We start from the raw sequence: 22,421 nt of genomic DNA on the forward strand, positions 1-22,421 counted from the left end.
GATGGGAACTCTTTGTTCAAATCCCCCCTCTCCAACCCATGGAAGAGGACAAAATTCAAGATGGATTCTAGCACTAGGTAGCATGGTCATCTGTCTTTGTAGAACTAACCACAATTCAGTCTTATAGGAAAAAAACCCAAACAAACCCTATTTGTAGATGATTGCCTTGAGCAGTGGGACATTAAGCTCCTCAAGTATAGCTAATGGCTTTAACTAGAAGATCTAGATTAATATATAGGTTTACACTGCCTATTTCTAAATTCAGATACGTGACCACAAATGGTATATGCAAATTCAAGGGGTTACAAGCTCTTGAATGATAGGTTACTTGCCCCATTTTGAATAAAGAATATTTGAATTATGCATATTCAAAAACATTTCTATGTAAATATGGGAGCGCCCTGTCACAATCATCTCTAGTGCTTTGCAGGACAAAAAAGCAAAGGGTGTGAGAGGAAGCTGCTAGAGATGGACATCACATCGTACCGCTCCAAAATGCCATAGCTGCTATCTGGAAGAGGATCTATGGGAAAGAATCCTAGAGTGTTACAGCACAAAGAAGCATGGGCTGTATCCCCCAGGCACATATGGGAGAGGGCAGAAATGCAGGTAATGTGGCTTTGCAGTATGGCTGCTCAGACCCTGGCAAGGTTAACTTACCCTGAATAAGATCCCCCACAGATGGCGGCCAGAAGAAACATTTACTATTGAGCAAATATTACCCTAGCATAGTCTGGATTTTTGTGGGTTTCGGCCAGGGTTCCCTCTATTTTTTCAATCTGTATGCAGAATAAATTTTGTGATGTGCACCAAGGCATGCTTGGAGATGCACCACCAGTAGAAACACATGCTGCTGGCTAGGGGTGCTGTGCAAATCAGCTGGGTGGCACCTGAATCTCTCCTGTATAGCCCCCCAAGAGCTTTGGTGATCCGGTGTCTGAAAAGCAGCCATGAGACGGACTAATTCCAGTCTAGTTTTGATAGTCAGATGTCACTCAATGGACCTGCAGGTTCACATCAGAAGGCTCTTGCTGGCACAAATGCTTATTACGAAAGCAAGGCATTGGCTGTCTATGGAAATATAATCAAATGCACATAGAGAAAGCAGCACTGTATAGCCATTAGGAGAACAAAGCCCCGGCTTTCATCTCAGTAGTGTTCCTCTAGCGCACTCCTAGGACACTGGCAGAGTCACTTACAGTCACAACACAGTCTTTTGAAAATGTGGCCATCATTTTGGGTGTCCAAAAAGGATCTGATTTTTCTGAGGTGATGGACAACCCTAAGGTGAGGTTTCTGTTCTATGGGAGGTCAGACTAGATGATCACACTGAACCCTTCTGGCTTGGGGTGTATTAATCATCTAAACCAAATGGAAATTCTCACATACCTTGTGGGAATGCTGTATAGCTGGTTTCACTGAACTAATTGTTCCCTTTGCCTGTTGGCGTAGATGCAGTGAAACTCTGCTTCTGTCCCAGCGATTTGTTAAAGAAACCCTGATGATTTGCTCTATTGGTATTTTGGGAAGGTGGTTACCAGTGGGCAGTGATTATTGTTGGCATTCCCACTCCACACTTGAATTACTCCTTATTCTCATTCCTTAATTCAGCCCTGCAAATAGCTCTGTGGTATTTGCTCAAAGAACATTCACTTGGAAAGGCTGAGGCTCACCCAGAACCAGTTGTGGGTACTGAGCAACTGAAAATTTGGCCCTCCTGCTGTTCTTGGCCTCATAATGCAGGTTGTGTGCATTAGCAATCTCACTTGGTATTAATCAGAGTGCCTAGGTTTTCAGCTCTGTTAAAGCATGTGGATACTGTTGATCATCTCAACTTTATATACAGGGAAACAAAGGCACAGAGAGCCACTTGCCTGAGGTCACCTCGTAGGAGAGCTGCAAGGAATAGCAACCTGGTCTCCTGAGTCCCAGTTCAATACTTGCACCAATAGGGCACACTGATTTTACGATTACCGTATAAAAAAGAGGACACCCTGGAGAGGGAGTGTATCTTTATCAGTGTCTACCAACTCCGGTTGTATTAATTTACTATATATACTATACTTGTAGAATATTATACTATTAATTTACCATAAATATTACTAATTTACTATAGTAATATAGTTAGTAAAATTAGTTATATTTATGGTAAATTAATAGTATAATATTCTACTAGTATAGTATATATAGTAAATTAATACAACTGGAGTTGGTAGATACTGATAAAGATACTCCCTCTCAGGGATGTCCTCTTTTTGGAAGGGTCTTATATGGCAACTCTACCTTATTTTTGGTGGGGACTTGACCCATGATTTTTGAACCTGCTGTTTAGTAACTGGAAACATCCAGGCCTGCACTTGCTGGGCCCTTCATTTCTCAAGCCCAGAGATGGAAAAAGTACCCCAAAAGTTACTTGAGTAAAAGTACAGCTGCCTGGGGGGATGTAAATCACCAGTGTCCCTCTGGAAAACTCCTTGAGCAAAAGTACATACACATATATATCACATCTTGATTATACTCAAGCACCCAGAAGTGAAAGCAGCTGCTCTTTTACTCAAGTAGCTTTTTGGGTACTTCCCTCACTCTGCTAAAGGCCAGGCACTCTCCATTCCTTGTCCTCCAGCAAGAGCCACTAAAAAGGCAACCAGGGAGGGTGGACAGGAAGGAAGTCTTGCTGGGCTCTGCGGCTCGTGGCCAGGGCCAGCTCTCTGGCTCAGCAGGCAGGAGAGGAGGCTGACAGGCTGCTAAAGGCATTTAGGACCCAGGGGAGCCAGGCACCAGGCGTTGAAGAGGAGGAACTAAAAAGTTACCGGCTCTGAGTCGGTGCGGCTGGTAGCTCAGTCTCTGCAGGCTGGGACAGCTGGTTGCAACCCGTTCTGCACCATGAAGGAGAGTCTGTTCAAGGGGAACTTCTGGGTGAGAGGGGGCAGCGGGCTGGGCTGGTCTGGTCTGGTCTGGTGTGGGGCTGGGGAAAGCAGCTGGAACTTCAGGCAGCACACACTGGGCTCTTCTCGGCTCCCAGCAGCAGGTGTCTGTCTCCGGAGAAGCTTCATCCCAGGGCTGGACTGGAGGCTCCGCGCTTGTCCCAGCCGTTCTGAGCCGGCGCAGGCTGCCTTCTGCCCCGGCCCCAGGGCAGCGCCCGAGCTATGAGGTGGTTCCTGCAGTAAATCATGCCGGCGGTTAAAGTTGCTTGCGAGGCGGTAACTCCCGCCGCTGGCGGGTCCTCAGTAGGGGGGGGGGCGCAGCTTTCCCCCGGGCGGGGGCTCTTCAGCTGCTGGTTTGTGGCGTTTGTTGTGTGCAGTGGAGCAGGGGCTGTGTTGCTCCCCAGAAGTGGGTGCAGTTCCGTGGTGCGCGGTACCGTCCCTCTGGGTGAGCGCTGGTGGGGAGCGTCCTGGCCCTATTAAAGACCAAGGAGGGCTGCCGTTAACTTGTGTGGGGCCAGGATGTTTCATGCCTTATTTCTGGGCAGGTCAACTCACACAGGCATTGGCCTGCGGAAAAGGTTGGGGAGAAGGACTCTGTGCACCGACTGTGTTGCCCCTGTCCTGGGGTAGCTGGGTGAGGCAGGGAGTGTAAGGTGTGTGTATGTGAGTGTGTGCGGCTCCCCCAATCCTGCAAGCAAAGTGTGTGTGTGTGGCCCCAGTCCTACAAGCAAAGCAGATCCAGTAGCTCCTGTGAGCTGTATCTCCATTGTAGTCGGTTGGGCTCAGTGCAGGGCTCCGTGTGCGAGAAGCAGGTTGCTGGGACAGGGTAGTTTGGGGTGAACAAACTTTTTCCGTGGGACCCCACTTTCATCCCTGCAATTAGCAGGCCCCTCCCCTCACCTGTCTAATGTATTCCAAACTGATGGAAGTTTTGGTTATGTTCATAGGTGGGGGGGGGAACCTTCTGCCACACGTAAGAACATAAGTCTGTAAAATGTAAAAACGGTATTAATCAGTATATAATTGTGAATACACAGGTATAAGAACAATAACATGATTCAGCATTTTTAATGAGATGGTTGAGTCTGAAACCCAGCAGACAATTGTGCTGTGCCCCTCTTACAACATTTCATGCCTCCTGAGGCTCCTTCCACTCCCCTCTGCACCCCCTGCGGTGGAAGGTGACTTCCTGGTCCCTTGATATAGTGTATTCCCAGGGTTAGGAGCTAGACACTCTGCTCTTTGATTCTCTGCTCTAACACTGAAGTTGTATGTGATCTTTTTGGAGAGTCGCTTGGGCCCAGATTTCTCCACTGTCTTTGATTGCCTTAATTTTTGGATGCCCAGGTGCTGAAGGGGCCATGTCTCCAGTGGTAGGCAGTCGGAGCCCTGGGTATGCAGTGCCTATGAAAAGCAGGCTCTAGGGGCCTGGATCTGGACATGCTAATACAGTCACCCAAAATCGGTGGCTGTTTCCGAAAATGGTGATCTGTGAAATGGATGTAAAGACAGCACACAGAGCTGTTAACTTGACTGAGGCTATGTCCACTTTTACCTTGAAGGTCGACAGCTGCTATGCAATTTGTGGTACGCCGATTGCATACCAAAAATTGACTTAGCAGCCATTGACTTCTGTGCCTCTCTGCATGACAGAAGGTCGATGGGAGTGCTTCTCTTGTCAAATTTCTTTAATCCTTGTGGCTCGTGAGGACTTCCTGGTTCGATGTTGACCCTGGAACATGCTGTTTTGCACATGCACGAAACAGCATTTCAGAGGATGGACCTGGAGCAGCTGGTCTCCTATGGCAAGTGTAGCTGTAGTATCCGAAACAGTTCCAATCCTTTTTTTCCTAGGGAAAAAAAAGGTGCCAGAACTCAAGCCTGATGATTCTTCGTAGGGGTTAGGATGTTCAGTTTTAATGCCCTGGTCCCCATGCTGCTGCAGGACAACAGGGGCTTCTGCCCCCTCCCCACGCTGCTGTGGGACTGGTGGGGGTGCCTGTCCGGTCTCAGCACTGCTGTGGGACCCGTGGTGAAAATTTTTCTGGTGTTCTAACGGGGAAAAAAGGTGCCAGAAATCTGTTCCGGTGCATTCCACCAGAAAAAAAGCCCTGCAAAACGCAGAGCAGCCTCCCTTTGCTGTTTGGATTAGCTGAATGGGACTCCTCTGGTTTGCAATGTGAGGGGTGAATGGGCAATTGTCTCCATTCCTACCCCTGCACCCTTAGCATGAAAATACGAGGTACATTCTTGGAAAGAAGTATGAAAATAAGCATTTGTTTGTGCTTCACCTCCATTTTTTTTCAGTTCTAGACAACACCCATTTTTATCTTTGCTCTGTTTTGTAAACCTTCTTCAGAACCTTGCAAGATCCAGAGCTGTGTGTTTAAAAACAAACAAGCGTCCCTCTGAGAACTGTAAGTTCAAGTCCCCCCCCCCCCCCAACGTTCTCTGGCGTGAATGAGCCATCAGGCCCGCGGGTGGGGAAGTAGTAGAGATGTGAAGGTTTGAGAGAGGTTTGTATGCCTGGCTGTGATGTCGCTGTGAACTAGGGGGATTTCTTGGCTAGCATTTACTCTGTGGTAGTCTGGAATCAGGTAATCACAGCTTGAGAGACAGCAGGGACACCCCAGAATAAGCCAAATGGGTTGTATTACCAGCACAGAGCAGCTCTTTTCCGACTAGCTCTAGTACTGCCAGTACTTCACTTCCCCACCCCTGCAGCCCTCCTCTCCTGATGGGCCTTTCATGGAGCCCCTAATTCAAGCTAGAGATTTTCATATGACCTAGCTGGAAGGTCCAGGACTACCTTCTCAGAGGCCCTATGTCTTGGCTGGGCAGCCCTCGGGCAGCCCTTCTTGGCTCTGCTGGCATTCTGATAGTGTGCGCTTGCCCGTCCATCCCAGCAAGGCTATGCAGGAAAGGCTGGGGGCTGAGTTATCTTCCTGTTAAGGCTCTGCAGAACTAAAGGAGGTTGATGTATGTCTCTTTCCCTGCAAGTCCCACTCGTTGGGACCCTCTCCAACAGGGAGTGCTGGCCTCCAGCACAAAGATGGGAGCGGGGAGGAGGTGTTACAGTAAGAGCTATTCTCATTTCTGCACAGAAGGTGCTCAGGGTATATCTAAAGCCCTGTGTGCTACTGCATGAACTAAAGGCCAGCTGGCTCTCAAGCAGAGACTTCCACTCACCCTAGCATGAGGGCTCAGTGCCTCTGGGTACTACACTTGTATAACTGCTCACAGGTAGACTCAAACCTAGGACCTCAGTGCAGGCACCTCTGCAGGGTGAGCTAAGGGCCAATTTGCTCTCAGCTTAGACTGTAGAAGACACTCATTCTTTCTCTGTGAAGTGGCCTAGGTACCACTACAGGGGACGGTGAACCACACTTAGGTGTGTGGGTTACACTTGCTCTCCTTCCCCTGTGCAGGAAGAATTTACAAAACGTTCCCCTGTTGGAGATACTGTCCTGGAGTTTCCAGGAATTCAAGATTAATCTTTAATTAAATATCGTGTCATGTGATGAAACCTCTTCTAAGAGTATGTCCAGCCAGAACTGGCAACCCTATCAGTGATGCTGACTGAAAGTTTTCCTCCAAAACTCTGCCCCCCCCCGCCCCGCCACCAGCAAGCAGTGCTGCTTTGGTGACACTGGGGTGTTTTTGGAATTGTTACCAAATTGTTTGCTTACGAGGCAAGTCAATGTGTTCACGCAATTCCAGTTGGGAGGGTGCAGGTCTTGGGTGTAGAGCTTGAAACTGGCACAGGCTGACTTTTTCCATGATGCTCAGTGCTCTGAATTCTACTTGGAAACCAAGAGTGCTGTAAGAGCTGAATATCCATGAAAACCAGGGCTACAGGTGGTGGAGGGGCAAGCTGGGCACTCAGCTCTATTGAGATTGGAAGCTGCTTTATTTTGTGTGCCTGTATAACACTGGATCACCAACCAAAATAGCAAGAAGTGCCTGTCTCTGTGTCAGTTCAGGAACGAACCTAACTCAAGAGGGGTGGGCAACAAGAAGAGCAAGAAGAGCTATTTTTTCCAGGGTGGTAAAAAAGCTCAATAATTCAAAAGCCGCAACGCAAGTGAATATGAGGTGGTCCTTCCTTAATAAATAGCATCAAAACATACTTTTTGTAGCCCCTATTTTAAGAACACTGCCCGCAATGATTTGGAATGTGATACCTGTTTACTGCAGGAGGCTCACAAACTTCTTACATATCCTCTTTCCTCACACTTTGTGTGTGTGTTTGTACCCCATCTTCCTGACTTTCACTCCTGAACCATCTCTGTCTGTGGAGGATGCTAGGGAGAGTTATCCATGGTTTGGAGGTCACCTAGCATTTCCTATTTTGATAGGAGTTGTTCAATTTTGGGCTTTTAGACATTCACTGTTTATCAAAAATAACTTTTGCTTTGCAATTAAAGCATTGGGAGCTGCAAAGAAATCATTAAAGAGCTGCATGTGGCTCTGGAGCCACAGGTTGCAGACCCCTGGTATAGCACGTAGCAGAGTGTGGGTTCTGGTCTAAGATGGAGGCTCCTAATTACTACCACCGTATGACTAATAATACTGGGTACGTCTGAACATATTGTCCCAATAGTCTTCCTCTGAGGGATAGCTCAGTGGTTTGAGCAGGGGCCTGCTAAACCCAGAGTGGTGAGCTCAATCCTTGAGGGGGCCAATTTGGGATCTGGGGCAAAACTGGGGGTGGCTTTTTTTTTTTTAAATATATATATGTATAAGGAGGGGATGGTGCTTGGTCCTGCCAAGTGGGCAGGGGACTGGACTTGATGATCTCCTGAGGTCCCTTCCAGCTCTATGAGTTGTGTGTATCAATGAGTCAGAGCCCCTTAATGATGACAGAGCTCGCTGCACTGGTTTAGCAATATGGTCTACAGTGTTAGCTGGGAAACAGCTGCTTCTAAATAAGCTTGCAGCAGCAGTCCCACCTGGCTGCTCCTTTTCCCCCCTGCATTCTCAAAGAAGAGGTCAGGGGTTTTCTTGGAGAAGACCTGCTGTTGTTCAGTTCAGAAGTATCCTAAATGAATGAAGCTAGTCAGTGGAGCAGGTGGGGAAGAGAGAGAGAGAGAGATTTTGTGATTTAATTTCGTTGGAAACTTCCAGTCAATTTTTCAATGAGGTGGGTTTTTTTGTTTTTGTTTTGTTTTTGTATTTTGAAGTTGGAAAAGGATATTTTTTTAAATTTGAAATACTTGAAAAAATAAATTTTAATTTTGTCAGCAGGGAACAAAAGAACCCTTTTCCTCCCACTAGAACCATAGAAGGTGGGAAATAAAAAAAAAAAAAAAAAAAAGTGTATTCTTGCACTGACCTCTATCCAAACAAACTCTTCCGCAGTATTTCAAAATCTTGTTGTTTCTATGTTTTGATTAAAATACTCACCTAATTTGAGTTGAAATTTGGTGTGCGTGTTTGTGTGCAAGTTTTCATTTTGGTCAGAGAGATAATTTTCCACTGCAGGACAAAAATGTTCAGCAGAAACTGGCTGCCTACCCTGCTCACGTCTGAACAAGTGACCATAGAATGTCTTACCGGGGGGGTGAGCTTAGTTCATTTTATTGTGATTCATGTAGGGCCTGATCCAGTCAGCATTTGTGTCTGTGCGTCAGTCAGATCATGTGAGTGGTACTACGGAATTCATGGTATTGTCCATATGAGTAAAGTCACCCTTGGGCTACATTTGTATTTAAGATCTACAGTGGGACAGCTGCTGTGCTTCATGGAAATGCTCACTACAATGACAACGGGTGGTTCTTCTATTACTGTAATCCACCTCCCCAGCAGGGGGTAGCTAGTGCTGCCTCTACTGGAGGTTAGGTGGGTGTAACTAGAACTCTCAGGGGTGTGGATTTTTCACACCCCTGAGACCCAGCTTAGCTGATGTAAGTTTTCATTGTAGACCTGCTGTGTTGATAGGAGGGGACCCTGATTTGATTGCAGGGGTACTTGGAATTATTTCCAACATCCTCATTCTCTCCTTTTTCAAACTGTCCCAGTTCTAGAATATTAGTAAGCTGCTTTCAGCCTTATGGGATGTTTATGGTGGGTTTGGAGTACTCAGATGTTAAGACTTGTAAAGGATATACTGCTAGATTCTCTATCCTGCTATTTGTCACTTTATGAACAGGCCGGAAGAAATGATTTATACCCCAGGAAGCCTATAGATTAATATGCAGGGTTTTGATGTTTTTTTGGTTTGGCTTTGGCTTTTTAACTTCTATATTTAGGAAGTATTAGTATGTAAGTATCAGAGGCAGTAAAGTAGTGACATTACAACAGTGAGCTTTTGTTAGAGTAACATTACAAAGAGCAGGTTGGACCTCCCTGATCTGACACCCGCAGTACCTGACTGGTCCCAACCAAGGGTCTTTGCCAGACCAGAAGAAGTCACCACCAGCCTTACTGCTGCAGCCACCAGCTCTGCCACTGGGGCTCCAGGAACATTTGTGGTCTTGGTGGACCACCAGAAAGTCCCAGTTTGGAGATGTTCAATCGGTACTATAATCACTGGAGCTCTTTATTTGACTTAGTGTTACCAGGCTACAGCATGAGCACTTTTACTCTGTTCATGCTGTGCCATTTCTAGTGGCTTGATGAAATTGAGAAAAATCTCTTACTCACCAAGCAGGCACATCTCTCAACTGTTAATAGTCAAACAAACTAGGTAGGTCTGCTGTGGTTAACAAATAGTAACCAAATTTAAATATTGATTTGTCCTGTGTCTGTTTTATGGGGTTCATTATAGGTGCACTAATTTTTAGTGACGCCAGTCTTTGTTGAGCCATTCTTTTAGAATTAGGTTATCTTTATTTTTCTAGTGGAGGCCATCAGTAGCTTATCTGCTAATAGCTGATAAGAGACTTTCCTTATTTCCTTGTGTGTGATCATTTGAGGTGACCAACTACTGGGGCTTCCCAAAGGAGAACTTGGTAATTAATATCCTGTAATTTGTGATGGTTGAGGACAAATGGCATTCAGTATCCTCTAATGACTGCAGATGTCCACTATATATAAATAAAATCTCATTTCTTCAACATCTATCTCTCTAATTTTCAGTTTTCTCTTTGGCAAAATTCTTGGGAGTTTCACTCAAGTAAAAATGACTGGCTTGAGCCAATGATATTGTGGTTACAGTGAATTGTTGTTTTGATTCATTGTGGTAGCACTTAGAAGCGTTCAAGGATCAGGGTCCCTTTGCGCTAGGTTCACAATCTGTGCCTCAAAGAGTTTATGATCAAAGGAATAATGAATCTTGATTAGCCAAGACTGCTTGGTGGAGGTGCAGAGGGAGAATGACTGATAGAAGAAGAAGCCAATGAAGGAAGTTTAAAGAAGGATTTCGTGTTTAGTTCTCCGCCCAGTGGCTTCAGCAGGTTATCTGTGAGTCATTGCTGTGCTATCTGCTGCATGTGATGATAAAACTCCAAGTTCCCCTTTACTTGTTTCCTCTTTGTATATTAAACAAGGAAAAGGAAGAAGCACTCTTCTCCACTAAACATATTGATTCCCTGGGAGAGTAAGAGCTTAAGGCTGTGTCCTCATCACATGAGGAAACCTGGTAGCTGTACTTCTCCATCAGTAGTAGCAATGTCAGACTCTGAAAGGTAGATTGTCCTCATGGCTGGTGGGTAGGAGGGGGTTAATTATAAGATTGGCTGACTACAAATAACAAAACAAAAAAGCCTGGGCTCCTTCCTCCTGCAGCTGCCAAGGGTGAAGTTGCACTGGTGGCAAATTATGGCTACAGAGTTTCTTAGTTTTAGGGTTATTATTGAATGACAACAGGTACAGAGTCTCAGGGGGTAGCCGTGTTGGTCTGTAGCTTCACAAAAGCCAAGCAGTCCTGTACCATCTTAAAGACTGATAAATTTATTTATTAAGTAATGAGCCTTTATGAAAACCTGAAGAAATGGGCCTCACCCACAAAACCTCATTACCTAATAAATAAATGTTAGTCTTTAAGGTGCTACAGGTAAAAGACAGTATGTGTTCAAGTACAGCTGCGAATGCTGACTATCCAAAGCTACATGCTGACTGGCTAGTCAAAAAGTCCCTGTGACCATTGAGGTAAAGAGGAAAATACTGTGATGTGCCCTGATGAAGAGCAAGCCCTTCAAAGTCACTGTATCTTGTTAACAAAGCCAACCAGCTTTGGGCTGACTTTATCTGAACTGCTTATTTTGTGTCATGATCTGTCTGTGTCTGCTTTGATACCCTTGTGTGACATTAGAAGTCAGAGTAGCCATAGGGAAATTGTATGTAATTGCGGTGTCAAATTAGGTGGCGACTATACTCGAGGTAGTAAACACAGTTCAGATCATGTGACCGTCCCTTGCTGCCTTCCCTCACTCTTCTTTGGTTTGCTACCATGCCTCACAGCCCCCTCCTGTTTTCAATCTCCCCCTTTTGGTCCTCTGCCCATATACTTCTCTTCCCCTTTGTTCTTTGGGCTCTTTTCTTTGCTTCTGTTGGCACATTTCCCTGGGTGTCATAAATGTGGCTTATAAACAAATGTTTTAAGAGTACAACTTCTTCAAAATGTTAAGTGTGCAGCTTGAGAGATTCTGGCTCAAGTGCATGTGATATACCCATAGAGGATAAGAGTCTATTACTGCTGCCAGCTGATGAAGGTACTCCTTGAGGTCCAGTAGGAGAGAGGCCTGTGCTTTGAGGGTGAATGTCTCAGGTTCGCTCCTTGCTGGTGGACTTGTGAAGGGGACAGTTGCAAAACCAATCACAATGTTGTCCTCATAACCATTCCCTGCACTCCCATTTTGTCACTTGTCCTGTTAGGTCTAAATTTAGGTTGTGCGTGCTATAGGGCAACCAAGAGTTCTCTCGTCACCAGTGCCCCAAAATCACCTCAGGCATTGAAGATATAAGCGGTGTCAGAAAATCTCAGTTACCCTCTTTAAGTGACCCTCCGTGCCCAGAAGCAACAGATCAGTTATTATCGTAAAGCTGCCTGTACAAAAGGAACTTGAATAAAAACAGAAACCTGCCGAAGACCATCTTTTTCGCATCTATTTCCTGTTGGCTCTTCCTCAAGCCGTTGCTAAAAATTGAGCAAGCAAAGTTTTTGCAACTTGTCATTTTCATCTCATCTTGTTAAGTCTGTTTTTTTTATTTCTTTTTATTGTTTCCTGGATGTCTGTGGCTGCTTCTCCCTAAACGAGTTTATCTTCACCTCCCAGAATAGTTCATGTAAGATGGCAGGCAAATCCTTGGCTCTTAACTGGACATTAATTTGTTTTATATGCTCGTACATGAAACCGGCAAAAACAATTGCTGTAAAACAGCCAAAGGATGACCTATTGGAATGCAGTCTTGAATCTCGAAAGCTTTGTGTGACTTAAAAAAACAAAAACAAAAAAAAAATCCCATGTATCTATAAGTTGGATGGGGAAAATGCTTTAGAAGGAAATTTTCAAAAGTACGTAAGTGACTTAGGAGTCTAATGGCTACACGACAAGTAATGCAGTAGTGTAGCCATTTGCTACAGCAGTGGAAGGGGTTTTTCCTTGTGATAAATAGGCTGACAGAAGAATTCTTTCATCAGCCTAGAAGTGTCTCTAGAGGGGGTTGGGGTATTTTTCACACCCAACATGACATACCTAGGTTGACCTTAGCACAGCAGACCCCTGACTTATGTGGAGGTTGTGTTCCTGCACAACCCCATGTGAGTCAAATTTTGCCTTACTCAGGGAGCCAGGAAACTGACCAGCACAGATAGCAGTGCTGGACAGTTTCCTGTCTCCTGTGAGCAGCAGGGAGCTGGAGCCTGGCTCCCAGCTCCCTGTGGCTCACAGGAGACAGGAAATTGATCAGTGCTGCTGCACCAGTCAGTTTTCCAGCTCCTGTCAGTGACGGCAGCCAAGGGTCAGGCTGCAGCCCCGACAGTAGCTGTGAAACCACTTCCCTCAGTGGTGACAGCTGACTGTCACAACACTGGTCAGTTTTCCTGCTCCTGTGGGTGGTGGGGAGTTGGTGCCTGGCTCCTGGATGCCTGCCACTCACAGGAATGGGAAACTGACCAGCACTGCTGCACTGGTCAGTTTCCTGGCTCCCCTGAATGGTGGGCAGCTTGGAGCCATGCACCAACCCATTGTCTGAGTCAAAGCAGGGACTGATACCTAGATCTTCTAGTTGAGTGCACTAAGCTATTGTAGGTTAGCTTGTTCTCACTGTCTCCAATTGGAATTTGTTTGACTTTGTATGAATACTTACACACACTCACTCTCTGGCTCAGTTGATAGATATCTCATACCTGCACACTCCTTCCCCTACCTCCATCCCTTGCTAGAGCTGATCAAAACTTTTCATGCATGTTTTCACACTTCGGCTTTCCCCCCAAAAAAAATTGGTTGTGACAAAAATGTTAATGTTAATTTCTGACAAGAAAAGTTAAAACTGACATTTTTGTTTTCAGTCAACAGTTCATCACGGAATGACCATTTTTGTGTGGACCTACAGATACAATGTTGCAGCATTCCAGGGTATTTTGGCTTAAACTAATGTCAATTTACCATTACAGTTTTTTTTCTTGATCAAAAAGTCAACATTTTTACCATTAGTGATGTGAAACTATGGAATTATTTTCATTCCATTAAATCTGGCAATATTTCATCTCACATTTCTGTCCCAATCTAGTTCAAAAAGTCAAAATTTTCCCTATAATGAAAATTCCACTTTCTAACAGCTCTGTAGACATGAAATATAAGAGACCTGTATTCTAGTTTCCCTCTAGATCTGTTGCGGTTTGGAGCCCTTTTATTGAAATGGCTGAAATGTTAGTTTTCCATTTGTTTGGAATCCTGTATATCTTCTGCAGAACCTGGAAACATCAGCTGCTGATTTGTCACCTTGAAATTGTCTGTCTGTTTTAAAGTTTCCGTGGATAACATTGTAAATAGCATTTTGGTTTCTGTTAATGCTCTTGCAGACTGCTAAAAGGCTGGTTGGAGAGTGTGCGTGTGAACTGAACATGTGCTATATTAAGGCTCCCTTTATATATCATACGTTTTTCAAGCAAAAAAACATTTCCCTTCACTTGTTGGTTTACTTATAAATTTAGGTCTCATCTGCCCTTGAAGGCTTGCTGAGAAACTAGTCAGATTGTGTCAAAGCAAGGGACTGAGGGTGAAATTCTGGCCCTATTGAACTCGATGACGTGTCCCATTGACTTTAATAGGGCTAGAGGTTCACCTGGAGTTGAATTTTTGAGGATGGAAGGGATTCGTGGTCTTGCTGTTTAAAACTGATTTTCACACTTTTTAAATTCAAGGGCATAATAAAGACAAGGGAGGAACAATGTCCTTGTTAAGCATGTACCACCTCTGCTTCTTATTAAGGTACCAGAACTCCCAGTAAATCTCTTTGAGAGCCTCAAGAGATCCTTTAGAGAAACAAGAGAAGATTAGACTTGAATTCACTGATTTATAAAACTTACAACAACTAACATTGTCTCCTGAACCTCCCACCACAAACAACAAAAACCCTTTCAGGATTCCTGTGTACATCAAAATCCCATTCATCACAAACCCACCTCCTCTTCCATCTTCCTGTTCCTTCCTGGAAATTTCCTTTGCTGTGGTACCTTCCAAAACTTGTATCCTAGATATCTGCTGGGCTGAGTCCTGCCTGTCATACTGTGCAGCTTTGTCTCATGGTTTCCTTGTGCTCTGTATGTGTCTGCACACTCTTGTCTTAGGTGTGTCTATGCACAGACCTTCACAAGTGAAATTAGTTCAGTTGAGTGGCTGATTTTGGTTTTACTGAAGCCTGTTCCTGACTGACCCCATTTTTACAGTGGAACAGGAGAGTCCTGCTTTAACTATATTATAGATTGCACCCCTCTAAAATTGGGAATTTCTGGTCTGGTAAGACCACAGCTGTTCCTGGGGCTGGGAGCCTACCAGCAGGAGGACGGTGGCTGGGAGCCTGGTGGCTGGGAGGACTAGCGGCCTAGCTGTACTGAAAGCCTGGTGTGGCCAAGGCCAGAGCTATTATCCGTGGGTCCAGCATCTAGCTGCCCAGCAGGGATGCTGGTCAGGTTGGAAGTAGGGAGCTGGCAGCAGGTGGGCTAGCTGGGGTGGAAATGCAGCCGGCTGCAGGGAGTCGTGGGCTGGGTGGCCAAAGACACAGGACCTCATTTGGGACCAGACAGGTGCTGAGGGTGGTGGACCAGGGAGGTCCAATCTGGAGTTTAAATTCACACCTTTTGTTTATACTAGCAAGGCCTTATACTTACTTTGGGGTCCAGAGCCATCGTCTTGTTCCGTTTACACAGCAGGATCCTGGCCCATGACTCCAAAGTGCTATTGCAATAACAGTAATTGGAATGCTAAGTAATCAGGTAATGGACAGGTCTCCTCTGTAGGCCACCTTTAACATAATATCAGAGAGGTAGCTGAGTTAGTCTGTATCTTCAAAGACAACAAGAAGTCCTGTGGCACCTCGTAGACTAACAGATATTTTGGAGCATAAGCTTTCGTGGGCAAAGACCTGCTTCATTAGATGCATGGGTGGGGGGTAGTCTAGAGGAGGGTTTAAATATATGGGCTTATGAAAAAGAGGGAGCCCTAGTCAAGGGGAGGGCCAGAGTTGACAAGATCAATTCAGTCAGGGAGGATGTGGCCCATTATCAGCAACTAATGTGGAGGAGTGAACATCAAGAGTGGAGAAACTGCTTTTGTAATTGGCTGGCCACTCCCAGTCTCTGTTCCATCCTTGGTTGATGATGTCAAATTTGCAAATAATGATGAGCGACCATAAGAAGAGCCGCCGGTCATACTGGGCCTGGGAGCAGGGGAGGTGGAGCAGGCTGGGGTTGGTTGGTCAGCTTCCCACTGCTGGTGAGTGCAGGGACAAGCCTGACCCCTGCTTCCATGCCCTGGAGCTCTGGGTCTGCCCCCCACAGCTCCAGGCCTGCTACCCTACTTCTTGAGTGCTGGTCTGTTGTGGGGTGGGGAAATCAGGTGCTCGGGCTGCTATGGGCACAGAATTGGTAAGGATGGCCCTGGAGGCACAGCTCACTTTCAGGTTTAAATTAAAGTAACTGGTGGATTATCTGTAACTTGAAGCCTTTAACCCATGATTTGAGGACTTCAGTAACTCTGGGGTTGTGGGGGTGGGAGGGAGACCTAGTACAGGAGGGGGTGGGTGGGTGACGTTCTGCACCCTGCAGTATGCAAGAGCTCAGACTGGACGAGCGTGATAATCCCTTCCAACCTTGAAGTCTGAGCTCATAATAAAACAGGCAGTCACTGATTGATCCATCCCCTGTTGTGTATTCCCAGCTTCTGGCAGTGAAGTGGGATGTGTCGTGTGTCCCTCCCCACCCGTTTTACTCACTCTTCTGTTTCTGATCTGTGACCAGAGTCCTGACTTTGAAGCTCTTTGGCTTTTCAGAGGGGTCAGATTCTGGGATCTGAGCCTGAGCTTACAGCTTTGAGTCTGAGTTAGACATGCAACAGGACTGGGCTTGCTTTCCAGTTTTGGTTCAGAAGCAGCCAAACTCTCCTGCAACAGTGCTCAGGAGACTTTAATCTAGATTGCACCTGAATTGGACTCTGATTCTAGCTCTCACATAGTCTGCGTCTGAGTTCTGCGACTGTCTTGCTTTTTGCTTTCATATTTAGGGTGTTGCATCCCTCTGTGTGGATCTGCTATAGTTCCACAACACACAAAGTAGACAACGGAACTAGTGGTGATTGGGGGAGGGGTGGGAATGTGCCATGTTAATGAGCCATAGTTCATAATGGGCCATTTAGGAGGTCAGATGAAAATATTTCTAGCCCTTATTTCAAATCTTCTTTGAAACGACATTATTAATTTAACTTTGCTTCTGTAGATCTGTTTTCAGCTTATGAGTAGGAGAACTCTGAGACTCTCCACATCATATAATAGGGGATGCTGGGGACAGGACAGTGGCATGGGAAGCAGAAGGTCTAGGTTCTTTTCCTACCTCTGCCACTGGCAAACACTCTTAACATCAAAAGGACATCACCTGCTGTGGCTAAAATCCTGTTGTCCCAAGCAAACAACGTATAGTGCTTGAGAGCCAGAAACTTGGCCTGATGGGGGACCTTATCGCTTATTTCAGTATCGTATCTCTATAACTTCCACTGCTAAGTGGAGCTGGTACTAAGTGCTCACTGTTATGTTCCCAGCATACAAGGAGGGAAGTCAGATAAACATAAATTACTCTTGCTGGAAGGTTGTAATATACTGAGGATTCGCAACATGCTAACATATTGTAACCAGAAAGAGACAAAGCAGGCTGCTCTCTAAGGCAGCAAGACACAGATCATTCCACTGTTTTAGGTTGGCTCTTTCCAAACTTTGATTGCATGCTTTCCTAAGAGCCCCCACAATGGTGAGCAAGTCAGTTTCCTGGCTGCTTCTCTCTGTCTTCCCCAAGCAGCACGGCTGTCAGGCTGACAGCCATGAGGCTGTGAGAAGGTAGGGAGAAGGGGCTGCAGAGCCACGTCAACTTGCACTTAACTCATGTTAAAGTGAGTTATGCGCAACTTGAAGCCGCGTATGTTGAGGGTTTACTGTACGGGCTTCCCTTTTGTTAGACAGCTAAAGAGGTTAGCTTACGCTTGGAAAGTGTCATCTTGACGTGAAGCGTGTAGGCAGGTGAGGAAAGTTTTTATGACAACCTGAGTCTCACTTCTCTCTCCCTAGCGCTCACACCTCTACATGGGAAGTCTTCCCTGATGGACCCCTATGCTGCTGGCTACAGATGCTATTCCCAATTAGCAACGTCAGCGTAAATTCAGAGTAACTTGGCTGTTGACAGTTGGTGGGGGTGGACATGGCTGTAAACCAAGGCCAGATTTTTATCCAAGTCCATTGTTGGCCTGTAATGAGAATGCACTGGCCACACACTGTGTACGCTAGTTCTTACCAAGCAGGATACTTGACGATGAATACACCAGAGGTAGGGTTGCCAACCCTCCCAGTTTCCCTGGGAATGTCCAAGAATCAAGCCCCATCTCCTGGAGGCTACTGCAGCCAAATCGGGAGGGGTTTTTGGCACTAAGAGTCCAGCAGCGCAGCAGGGCTCAGCTTCCAGCCCACCCTTGCTCTGTGCTGGGACTGGAAGCAGCCGGCATCATCCCTGCAGGCCTTTGGGAGGGGCAGTTGGTCTCCACACACTGCCTCACCCGGAGAACTGACTGCAGCTCCCATTGGCTGGGAACCATGACCAATGGGGGCTGCAGGGGCAGTGGCTACAGAGAATCCTGTTTCTGCTACCTCCTGCCCACCCTGGGAGCTGCTGCCAGAGTGATGGGCTGGTTACTTCTGGGACCTGCCTGAGGTAAATGCCACCCCCTCCCACACCCTAATGCCCCACGCTTGGCTCAGTCTGGAGCCACCTCCTACAAGCCAAACCTCCTGGCCCAGTCCAGACTCCCTCCCTGAGCCCTAACCCCTTCTGCACCCCAGTCTGCAGTCACCTCTGACACGTGAAACCTCTCAGTCCCAAACACTAGTCCAGAGGCCACATCCCTTTCCACAACTCAGCCCCCCGCCAGCCTCCTGAAAGTGAGCGAGGGCGTGGGAGGGGGGTTGGAGCGAGAGGGAGGCAGCGTCTTGCAGAAGGGCAACGGAAGGGTGTTTGGGTTTATGCCATGAAACCGTGGCCACCTCAACCATCTTCTGCTCGGCAAAATTGTTCCTCGTTGTGCTCTTCAGCAGGTTCATAAGGAAATATCAACCCTCACCCTCTTAAAAAGTGACAACAAGTATGATCTCCTTGTGGCTGCGGTTATGGATTGCCGCTGCTAAGCAGCTAACCACAGTTGGGCCACAGACAGTAATGTTTCCTTCAGGTTCATCAAACTGCTTCTGTCACAGCAAAAGCCTGCCTAGATGGTTTGACACCAGTGCAACTGAAGGCTGGACTTTACACTTCTCCTGGGGGCAGTTAGGTAAATGCCGTTTTGTTAACAGGAGCTTACTAACTCAATGGCCCTGTCATCCCAGTTGCTTTTAGCACGTATGGTAGACATTAAGATGTACCAGTGAAAATGTTTCCTGCCTAACTTTTGGTCAGCACGCATGATGTTCTTTCCATGCTTCAGTCCAGTGACGTCCAAAAGGAATGTAAGGGATTGCCACAACGTGCGCTGCTCCCCCGCCCCCTCATCTAGAACCGCCCCCACCGATTACTCATGGAAGCTGCGGTCTGTCTGTTTGTCCGTCCCTTGAGGCGTTTGTCCCTCCCTCTTATTGCTTCAGCCCCCATCTTGAAAACGCTTCAAGATGTATAGTACCAGAGAGGTACCTGGGTTGGTCTGTATCTTCACAAAACAAAACAGCAGTCCTGTAGCGCTTTAAAGACTAACACAATGATTTCTGAGGTGATGAGCTTTCATAGGATGGACCCACTTCTTCAGATCTGGAAAGTGGGTCTGTTCCATGAAAGCCCATCGCCTAATAAATAATTTTGTTAGTCTTTTGAAGTGTTACAAGACTTCTTTTTTTACTTGAAGATGTGTATTTGGAAGGATATTCCCTTCATGCTTTTCCTCACCTGTCAGAGCTTCTCTTTTTTTCCCCCTTTCCAGCTTAATGACTGTTTTACTGCTTAAACACAAGTAAAGCAGAGCTCACATTCTGTTTGCTAGCCATAATGTGAACCTATAGTTACCGGATGATTGACCATGCCGCTGTCGATCTTCCAGAGTTTGATTTTTGCCTAGTGTGTTAAGACGTGGCAAAATCAATTTGTATGGGCTTGGCTGCCAAGTCCTGTACTCCATGCTATCGTGTAGATTAAGAGATGTCAGCATGAGCCTGAAGAGCCCTGGACTACACTAGGTAAGAAAGTCGATTCTGATATGTTGATTCTAGCCATGCTAACGGCGTAGCTAGAACTGCGTATCAGAAATTGATTTTGTACCCTAGTGTAGATCTAGCCTCAGTTTGGGCAGAGTTGTGAGGTTTGGAACATGCGTTAATAACATGATACAGGGAATCTTATAACTTTACATCCAGGAGTGCCTGACACATTTTACCAGGTAAATACTGACCAGTAAATTGAGCTTTCAAATGGTACTTCACAAGGCTTACTTTGTACTAAGATTATTACAGTGGTGTAGGTTGTGAATACAGGTGTGTACTCTGTCACACTGACCGATGAGGAAATGTTAAAAAATAGGTCATGCTTAGTCCTGAGGAAAAAAGACTGAGAAGACTCTTCAAATATCTTAAGGGCTGTTGTAAATGGGATGAGGATCAATTGTCCTCCATGTCCCCCGAAGAGAGGAGAAGAAGTAATGGGCTTAATTGACTGCAAGGTGATTTAAATTTCGTGGGAAGACCTTTTGACCTGTAAGCATAGTTAAGCAGTGAAATAGGTTTCCAAGGGCTGTAGTGGAATCCCCATCATTGGAGGTTTCTAAGAACAGATTAGGCAAACAGGAAAGGGGAACTTTCAGTTTTGATGAGACGCTACTTCTGCAAGTGTCTATGCCTGCTCCCGTCAGGGACACTCAGCAAAGTCGCAAACTGAGGGCGGATTTTCCTTGGAACTACTTGGTGGTAGAACCTTTTTTTTGGTGTGTCTAAATAGCTTTCCATAGATTACAGGGTGGGAACGGAAAAACAGCGAAAGCAGAACACAAAAACAAGTTAAGAAATAGTCCCAAAATATTTTTTTTTCAAAAGGCCGTTTTAAAAAAATTTTTTTTTTTTTTTTTTCTCTAAAAGAGGGATTGTGTGCTGCAGCTTCATGTCCTGACCTTCAGCCTTTTCACCCCATTCCTGTGTAGCAGCACAGAGGGAGACAGGAGTTAGTCCAGAGTGTCAAGTTTTTTATTGACAAAGTTTGCTTGTCTCAGCTCCAGCCCCTGCAGCAAATATATGTTTTCGCTTTTGAGTTTGTGCTGAGACACCCCCCGGGGCTGCAACAAAAACCAAGAAGGCTTTGCTGACCAGTGGCGTTTACGTCAGGGATGGGTTTGTCTCTGTTTCGTTGATTGTTGATCCTATGGCAGAGGACTCTGCTGTCTATTTTTGGTTTTAAGGTCTAAACAACAACTTGCTGCAGTTTGCTCATCCTCTGCTTATGTAACCAAAAGGCCTAAGAAATTTGCAAAGAGTTGACAACCTTTTTCATGGCAGCTGTTGCTAGCTCTACATTTTATTCGTAAGAATGGCCATATTGTGTCAGTCCAATGGTCCGTCTAGTCTGCTGGCTTCTGACAGTGGCTAGCGCTAGAAAGGGCAAGATCAAGTGCTCTGTCCCCAGTCATGCAGTCCCAGCTTCTAGTACTCGGAGGCTTAGGGATGACGATGTGCCGACCTACTCCGGGTCCCGTGGGTGCGCGTGGGGTGTGATACAGCGGGAGGAGTCGGGTGGCCCAGGACCAACCACCCCACCTTTATAGCAGCCTGATATAGTGTAGCAGCAATATGTGATTCAGTGTATTCACTTTAAAACCTAGGTTTCCACAGTATTATGAGTACCAGGAACAATAACACTCCGATTGTGAACACCACAATGCCCTGTGGCTGTTCTAAGTTCCAATAATTCTCTATACAGACCCAGCTAGACCAGCTAGTGGTATTTACCAATAGTGATTTATTTATTTATTCATAACTACAATTACTTAACACTTGTTATAGATAGATAGATAGATAGTTATTTATTTGGCATAAGCTAAATACTAGGTTACATATAACTATATATAATTACATGTGACTTACCAATAACATCCAATGCTCCCACATCTCACCAATAACTACGTTACAGCGGCCCTTCAAGTCAGAGATACGGCTTGGTTGGGACCTTTCGTGGTGGTGACGTCCGGGTGATCAGGCCGGGGTCTGCTGTCTGGACTGGAAGTTGCTAGCCTCCGCCTTGTGTCCAGGAGCCCACACCCTTATTCCTGTTAAATCACCTTTTATACTGTTTCTTACTTGGGGGTTCGATACCTGGCCAATTAAAGCGTTTGTTACCTAATTTGGGCTTTCTATCCTCCCGGCCTGTTAAAACATGTTACAAGATTTCCTCTGTCCTTGGTCTTTTTCTGAACCTCCCCTGAGACCCTCTGATGTTGTACAACCAAGATGTTCTCTTTGGGGGGCTTCCAGCTACTAGCCCCAGCTGTTCTCTTTGGGGGCTTACTATCTGCTTGTCAGGATGTTCTCTTTGGGGACTCTCCAACTACTTGTCAACTTTCTGATTTCTTTCTCCTGGCCTGACTTCAGACCTTCCCGCCGCTGTATGATAGCATTCCAAGATGGAGTGTATGGTCATTCTGCCTTGCGAGTGAGGCCCGGCCACCAGGTGCTCGTGCTCCCACATGCCCCTTTGGCCGTGGCCGAGCGAGCAGGACCTATACCTCCACATCACTACTGCTATCAGCAGCTAACAACAGCTCAGTATCTGCGTGGAGGGCGAGAGAGTTGACCTGAGTCCCTATTGAGGTTATCCTGCGTATAAGTTGACACCCC

At 46.0% G+C, this 22,421-nt stretch overlaps 1 protein-coding gene across 1 annotated transcript in view; it reads left to right on the plus strand.

Annotated features, from left to right (window-relative positions):
* Window positions 1-2,865: 2,865 nt before the first annotated feature.
* Window positions 2,866-22,421, plus strand: part of PSTPIP2 (proline-serine-threonine phosphatase interacting protein 2) — a 59,699-nt gene continuing 40,143 nt past the window's right edge. Inside the window, exon 1 of the mRNA XM_074995827.1 lies at window positions 2,866-2,916. Coding sequence (XP_074851928.1) covers window positions 2,884-2,916 — 33 coding nt within the window. The 5' untranslated portion in view covers window positions 2,866-2,883. The remainder of the gene's footprint in view (window positions 2,917-22,421) is intronic.

The sequence above is a fragment of the Carettochelys insculpta genome, chromosome 5 (genome assembly GCF_033958435.1).
Source record: "Carettochelys insculpta isolate YL-2023 chromosome 5, ASM3395843v1, whole genome shotgun sequence".
NCBI lineage: Eukaryota > Metazoa > Chordata > Testudines > Carettochelyidae > Carettochelys > Carettochelys insculpta.